The sequence below is a fragment of the Mesoplodon bidens genome, assembly GCF_964165515.1.
Source record: "Mesoplodon bidens genome assembly, chromosome: 9".
Classification (NCBI taxonomy): Eukaryota; Metazoa; Chordata; class Mammalia; order Artiodactyla; family Ziphiidae; genus Mesoplodon; species Mesoplodon bidens.
The window spans coordinates 53,923,086-53,930,837 of NC_138166.1; the positions used below are offsets into that span (position 1 = coordinate 53,923,086).

Sequence of the window (7,752 nt, forward strand, 5' to 3'; positions counted from 1 at the left end):
ATACTGGTAGGAGGTGGGTTCTGAATGGAGATACGGGGGAAGCTTTCAATTCTGAGCTACAGATGAATGTTATGTGTGGATGGTGGACAGAGAAGGAACCTGCATGCTTGGGTGGGGCAGCAGACAGAACGGGGTGTTTCTCACCATTTGCAGGGGCCTGTGCCTCTGGAGTTTGAAGTATATGCCAGCATTTATACAGGAACCAAAAAAGATGCTGGAAGAAAACGGTAACCATGCTAATGAAAGGAATAAGGATCAAGGGCAAGAAGAATAATGGGAAGGGAAAAGATTGTTTAGAAAAACAAAACAAAATAAGTTGGCAGTACGCGTTTCAAGATAAACTATATTCTGCCTCTTACACCCACATGAAAGTGAAAGCAAACTTGCCAAAAGGAATCTGCCAATTCTCAAAGCAAAAAATTGGCAGCCCTAATTATACTTGCTACAAATGAACAAAATGAATACTCTCCAGGAATCACGCTCAAGACTGTCCAGTCTAAACTCCTAAGGGGCATCCCTATAGTTGGAGGGTCTATACTTTATTATTTATTTATAGCCTGCTTGCTTTCACAACAGACCTAAGTCATCTAAAATAAACTTTATACATTAAAACAATAAATATAAATTTAAAAGAATGAAAGTCATGGAAAATAAAATTAAAATAAGAGCTAGACTGGGAATAGGAGATGAGTAGGGGTGAGGACATCATGCTGCTTTGAAGGCCAACGTCAATCCCCATCACTTGTGAAGCACACATTTGTCTCTGGGTTTCCCAACAGCCAAAGAAGAAAGGAAATATAGTTAGCTATATAGCTTTCTTTACATGTGAAGGAAAACTACACTATCAGTTTTTTAGAAGTTAACATTTAAATTTTAGGTATCAAATTTGAATGAAGGAAGCATTTAGTTCCATGCATGTTATCAGGGGTCCATTTCAGGAAAAGTAGGATCATTAGTGAATATTTTAAAAATCCCTTTCCATTTTAAATACTGTATAATATTCCTTTGCATTTTTTGTCTTCAATAAGCTAACAATGTCTTAGTTACAACTGAGAATGCTGTCTAACTATGATGTAATTCATCTTTCCACAGTTTCTTTTCATGTCCAATAAGTATTTCCAATGCAAGAGAGACTCTGGAACTCGGTGATTTATATATTCCTATTATCATCATAACTCTACACTTCATGAGAACATATCAAATATTTAATTTCTCTCTCTAGACCTTATCCACTAAGTAAGCCTGATTTACAAAATCTGTCTACAAAAGGCTGCCACCCATCATTTTATAGGAATTACCTGGAACACTATATTTGTTAAAACCAAAAGACATTTTCAAACAAAGTAGCATTTTTATTTCAATTTTGATTCAAATTATTTTCTACAAAATATGTACATATGTACTAAAGGATTATTCTGCCAATGTGTATTTTGACAAACCAAATTCATACTGCAATGCACTTCATAAAGTTATTCAAAATATATATTACTCTTCTTGATCTTTGCTCCCCGTACAGCCTTAATCCTACTGACATCTCAAACCCTATTATTTAACACATGGAAAGTATGTATCTTAGTGCATATACATTATATAACAAAGATTTCACAGCTGCAACTAAGGCTAAGTTTTTTTTTAAAAACTACAAATGATTAAGTTCTATGCTAAATACCATCCCCGTTTAGCCTACACATGATGAAAATACGTTTTTTTTGTTTCCAAAATATAGGGCAAAAACCTAAAATAGAGTTTATCTTAATTGTTAAGTCTAAAAGAAACAAATCAAGAGACTGACCCATCAAATTTTAATTGTGAAATAAATGTAGTATGAGCTAATAAAGTCACACATTATAGCACTCAAATACTTACTGGACTCTTCTTATCATGAAAACCTTCTGAAGTTACGTAAACATAAATTAAGTCCTAGAAAGTTGAGACTTATTTCAGAAAGCATAATGCCAACTACAAGTTTCCGAAATCAGTTAGTTGGGGGAGAGGAGAAATGGGTTGAAAAGGCAACTAGAGGACAGAAGACTGCTTAATACAATACTTGACATAAAGAAAACATGCACTGTAAGAATTGTAACTGAGTCTTCTTTACTGAAAACATCTGAAAGTTTAAACATAAAAGGCAGTATATGTATTCATGAATTAAAGAAGAGGAGGCAGATGACTTCTCTACGGGACAGCATATCTTCATAATCATATTTGGTACATGAAAAGTGCATCGGTTTGATAGCATTTTTGGATGTGTTTAACATGTACTTATTAAGCATAAGGGAAATACATGAAATTATTATAGGCATTAGAAAAAAGAGCAAGGTTGTAACTGCACTCATTTCCTCATAAGGGATTCTCTGAATAGATGCATCCTCAAGGTAATTAACCTTTTCTAGAACTTCTTTCAGTTATACATATACACTGATAATTTTTAAAAGAGAACTTTATAGAATTTTTTAGTCCATTTAAAATGCTTGTTTGTATGCCACCTCCTTCAATTAGGTAATTCAGTCAGATATATAACTTAGAATAAGATCACTAAACAAAACAAAATAACAAGTAAACAACAACATCCAAGGACCGTGATCTGTTGCTGAGATGAAAATCCCAAGAATTTCCTTCACATCAAATACTTCAGAGGAAGACAACAGACATTCCCAGAAACAGATATTCCTGGTGTCTATCTATAGTGTTCCCAGGAATAAGCACATCTTAAGAAGTATCACTCTAATAAGCTAACTGTGTACCACAGACAAAATAAAAAACTATGATTATCATTAACATTTAATCACTACATATCCTGAATGATAGTCTTAATATTGACCACACACAGATTAAATAAACTGTAACAAACCACACTTGTCTCTAAATTTGAGATGATGTTTTACATTACTTAAGATAACTAAGAATCTATTCAAATATATTTTTGACACTACAAGAGGATATTACTTGTTTAATTGAATTCAAACATGGCGGTAGAAGAACTTTTAAGTTCCTGGATTGTAAGAAAGTTTTACCTTTAAAATATCTGACAGTAAAGATTATAACGTAATATATAGGTAACTTCCTATACTTGAGCACTGGTAACAATGTGTGTATCTACATCTCTATCTATGTGTAAATACGCGCACATGTGTGTATGATTTTTAAAGTCATCATTCATTCATATTATAGATTTGGAATATGGTGGGGGATAAATATCCTAAAATGTGGGAGGGTATAAATTTACTTTCTAAAATTGAAGACTTACCAATAAGCACTATGCAATACTCTGTCAATTTTCTTTAATCTATCCCTGGATTTAAAGTAACATAAACTATCTCAAATCAATTATTCACATCCTAATTAGGATGAAAAGCAATAAGCTATTTTTTTCATACTAAGTCACCAAAAAGAAGAGAGATGCAACAGATAAGACATTTGCATGTTTTCACTTTGAAGATAGGAACTGCATTTCACTCTAGGATTTTCAGTTTACTGATCTGTGAAAACTGCTTGGGAAAAAAATGCTTTATTTATTTCTCAAGTATCCCATTGAGTATTTACTACAAGAGTTCCATATAATGATTCAATGTTTTCTAAATGAAATCCTTTGAAATAAAAGTGTATATAAATATAATCATTCCCTTTTTTACTGTTAGTTTAATATCACGTGTTCAGATTCTACAGACGTGATTTGAACATGACAAATTATACAACTGCTTTAAATATATAACTGAAGAATTATATCTATAAGACACTGACATGTTAAATTCATATTACCCAGGTGTATTTATATCAGAACTACCAAAGAAGAAACTCATTATAGGAAAAAGGAAGTGTGGTTTTTCTCCATTCTATAACAAAGTTACAAAATAGTCTTATTCAATAATTGTGTTATGCGCTACTTTTAAACAGCTCTACTAAAGCAGAAAAGTATGGATTAAAATAGGCAGAACACTCAGATTGAAAAAGTAAGAACCAAAGTTGAAATCATTGTAGAACTTAGTGAAAATGAGTTAACTCAATAAGTCATACCCCAATCCATAATCCCAGATAAACTGAGTTTCAGTGACTGGAAATAACTAAGTCATTGACATAGAGGTCAATCTGAGACCATTCTGGGAACTAAGTTTGGAAAAAAATTACTGTCAGAGTAGCTATTTGTTTTAATAAAAAATAAATGACTGTATACTATGGATCTGTGAGTTTAATATTTGTACTGATAAAAAAAATCAATAAACTTATGTTAACCTGAAAGTAACTTGGGGGGGGTGTATTTCTGAATATTAAAAAAAAATGATGTATAACCAGCTTTCAGTTTTATGCTTTGCAACACATTAATGAAGAAGGCAGATATAAACTCATCTGGACCAGTGAACTATTACTTAAATTCTCAAGGGTCTATGGTCCAGAAGATAGTGACCTATTTCAATTTAGGGAGAAAGACTAAATGTTATGCAATGTGAATGCATTTCTGACTTAACAACCTGCCCGTGACAGAGAATGAATGAACATCAATTTTCACATACTGCTCATCTCATGTGAGAAACTTTTGAAACCTTGAAATAGTCATTCGAATTCCATAGCAAAATGTAAAAGAAGACAAAATAAATCAGGTTTAGGAAATACCTACACAGACTAATTCAGATATTTTTAAATGATGCAAATGTAATTTAAGTACAGTGAAATGTGTAAACATTGGAGAGAACAGCACAGTGAATCAAAGTGTGGAAGCTAGGTAAAAGTAAACGAATCTGTATTTTAGTGAAAACCAGCCCGATAATGAATAAGAATAGCGTCCTGTGGGTGTGAGGTCTGGTCAGCCAGCAGGGCCATGTGGGTTATGGGTTGTCTTCTTACATCCACATTCATATGTCCAGTCCCTATGGGGTCCTCAGGCTCCTGGGAGATGAAGGAACATAATGGGGTGGCAGGGGTATAGGGTGGGAGGGAGGCAGGACACTTTTTGACCTTGTGACAGAAATTCCCTCTGCAAACCCTATAGATTTTGGAAGATTAACACCACATTCTAACTAACTTAAATGGAACTAAACAATGTAAGGACTATGAAGTAATTCTCCCTTTACACTGTGAATGATTAAGGCACATACCCTGTAACACACTACCCAATTCAGATTTCCACAACCAGAGAGGGTTTGGGAAGACAGCCACAGAGCTTATCAAAGGGTGGAAAAATATCTATGAGAAAGATGGAACATTCTAGGGTTTCAAGATGAAATGAGCTTAAAGAAAAATTTGAAGAATTTAAGACTGCTCTAAGGAAGATTCTGACAGCATGGGTTGTTAAACATTAAGGTGGTTTGCTGAGACTGCGGAAATTCTGATCCTGAGAATCTTTAAAAATAGGAACGATTCAGACCAGCTGCTCAGAAAGATTGAATGTGGGCTTTATGCATCTAAAACCCTTCAAGACGCTTCTAACCCTGTGAATTTAACTGTAAATGCCAATACAAACAGTATATTCCATCTTACACTTTTGATTCAATACTAAATAGTTGCAGGGGGTTTGCAATGACCTACTTTGTACAATGCATGAAAGCATGTGAGGCAATAGTTTGTCACAGTTAGGAGTCCTAGTGATATCTCTGGGTACCTGCACTTTCTGATTTCAGATTTTTCATGCAAATCACATATAGCCCTTAATCACAGGTTTTTATAATATATTGCAGTTTTGAATAATTCATGCTAGTGAAACATTAAACCATGATGGAAAGAACCGAAAAATGAATAAATAAAAATCAGACAACTTCAATTTTCCCTCTTTATATCATACAGAACTTAAAGTACTAGTTTTCACCTTACACTAGAAAAATCGTTCTTTAAGTTTAGACCCTTAGTCACTTACTAAAAATCCAAAACTTTAAAAAATAAATCATGACTTTTTTTTCTTGAAACACATTTGAATCCTTTAAAAAAAATGATTTATAGTATGTACTAAGGGATGAACTGACAATATATTGAAGTCCTAGATTCCGGTCAAAATCATTTAACAAACATACTTAAATCAAATAGTAAACTAAATTGAATAGTTTACTAAGTTAAATAGCAGTCACTCAAATTTGCACATGAATACATCTGTATATAGTACAAAAAACTGTCTAATTCATATTTTCACAAATAATTCTTCGGCTTTCCCTGAAGAACCTACATAGTGAAGCATTAGATTTCATCATGTCGGGATCCAACACTTTTCCTTTTGCCCGGACCCTGATGCAAAATGTTTAGAGTTTATTTTCTTATAAAGTAAATGCAGCATTATTAAACTAATCCCAACTGATGACTTCATGAAGTATGGTTATAAAGTGCCACTCAAACTTTTTATACTGACCAAATCAGCAGATTCATAACTTGACACAGCACGCAGGAGCTACCTTCACAAGCCTGCACTTAACTGCATTCAGTAAGTATTTGCATACCTAGCACTATAGATGCTAATGACTTGTGTTGAAAATACACATGTAAATACACACCCCTCGCTGTGTAACAGTCTGTCAATAAACTGTCTAAACATATACAATATACCTATGGGCAAGGTAGCTTATCCATCACCCCCTCATTGTGCCGGGACAATATCTCTTTCTGTTTATGTTGATTTTGAACGTGTGTGTGTGTGTGTGTGTGTGCGCGCAGGTTACCAGAGAGGGAGATCCGTTCTTGCAGAGGGGCCCTCTGAAGACTCCTTTAATGCCCCGGTAGTGCCCATTGCTGAGATGTCTCGAACTGATGACCAGGTAACAAGCCATGTGGGTTCCGGGCGGGAGGTGTAGAGTCTCAACTCCTCACCAGGCGACCAGCCGTGGAAATGCGGGCCGGTTTTTCAGCAGCAACAGTGACTGCCACCTCCGGAGAAGAAGCGGCCAGCAGTAAGCAGGGGACGCTGCAGCCGCGCGTCCCCGCTCCTCGCCCAGCGCCGGGCTCCTGCTGCCGGCAGCAGCTGCTCTGACGGCGGCGGCAGCGGCAGCCACAGAGCACTTAGGTGACCCGGCGAGCCAGTCCACATGCTGCTCTGGCCAGGTGGCTGCTCAGCCGCGGACGGCGATATATATAATTTTAAGGACAACTTCCTGGGTCCGCTAGGGAATCAGCAACTCCTCCTCTCTTTCCCTCCCGCCCCCGCCTTCTCACCCAGTGCGCGCGCAGGGGATGCTCAGGCGCGGGCGCCCAGCGTCTGGCCCGGGCGTCCGCGGCCCTGCGGCGCCGCGAATCAGCAGCAGCAGCCTGTGCGGGGAGAGTGGCTGGGGGTCCTCGGAGCGCCAGATCGCTGCCCCCCGCTGCAGTGGCGGGGAGGGGGGCGGGGGAGGCGACGGGGCAGGCTGGGCTGAGAGCTGAGAACTGGGGACGCGGCGACTTGTGAGTGAGAGCTGTTAGCGCGACGGCTCGGAGCCACCGGGGAGGCGAGGGGGCACGCCCGTGGCTCGGCGTGGAGGTGACAGCTGCGGCGGCGGCGGCTGGAAGCTCTCGGGGCTGCGGGACGCGAAGCCCCAGCATCCAGCCATCAGCCGCCCTGGCCCCCTGGTCCCTCCACCCGGTCTCTGGGCCAACTTTGCACTGTGCTGCGGCGGTCGGGATGACGGGAGGGCGCGGTGGAGGAGGTGCGCGGGAAGAGAGCCTTCTCTTTACCGTCACTCCTGGCTCGCCTTCAGCATTTCTGCCGTACTCCGGCTGACGGCGCCGCAAGCGGAAACAACAGCTCCCCAGCGGGCTGTAAAGGTGTGCTGTGCAGCCCCAAACAGGGCAGACAGATGAGACGCG

General features: G+C 38.5%; 1 protein-coding gene across 1 annotated transcript in view; it reads right to left on the bottom strand.

Moving 5' to 3' along the window:
* ZNF804B (zinc finger protein 804B) overlaps window positions 1-6,946 on the bottom strand; it is a gene marked incomplete at its 3' end in the record, with an annotated part of 469,887 nt that extends 462,941 nt beyond the window's left edge. Inside the window, exon 1 of the mRNA XM_081244759.1 lies at window positions 6,636-6,946. Coding sequence (XP_081100885.1) covers window positions 6,636-6,743 — 108 coding nt within the window. The 5' untranslated portion in view covers window positions 6,744-6,946. The remainder of the gene's footprint in view (window positions 1-6,635) is intronic.
* Window positions 6,947-7,752: the final 806 nt, after the last annotated feature.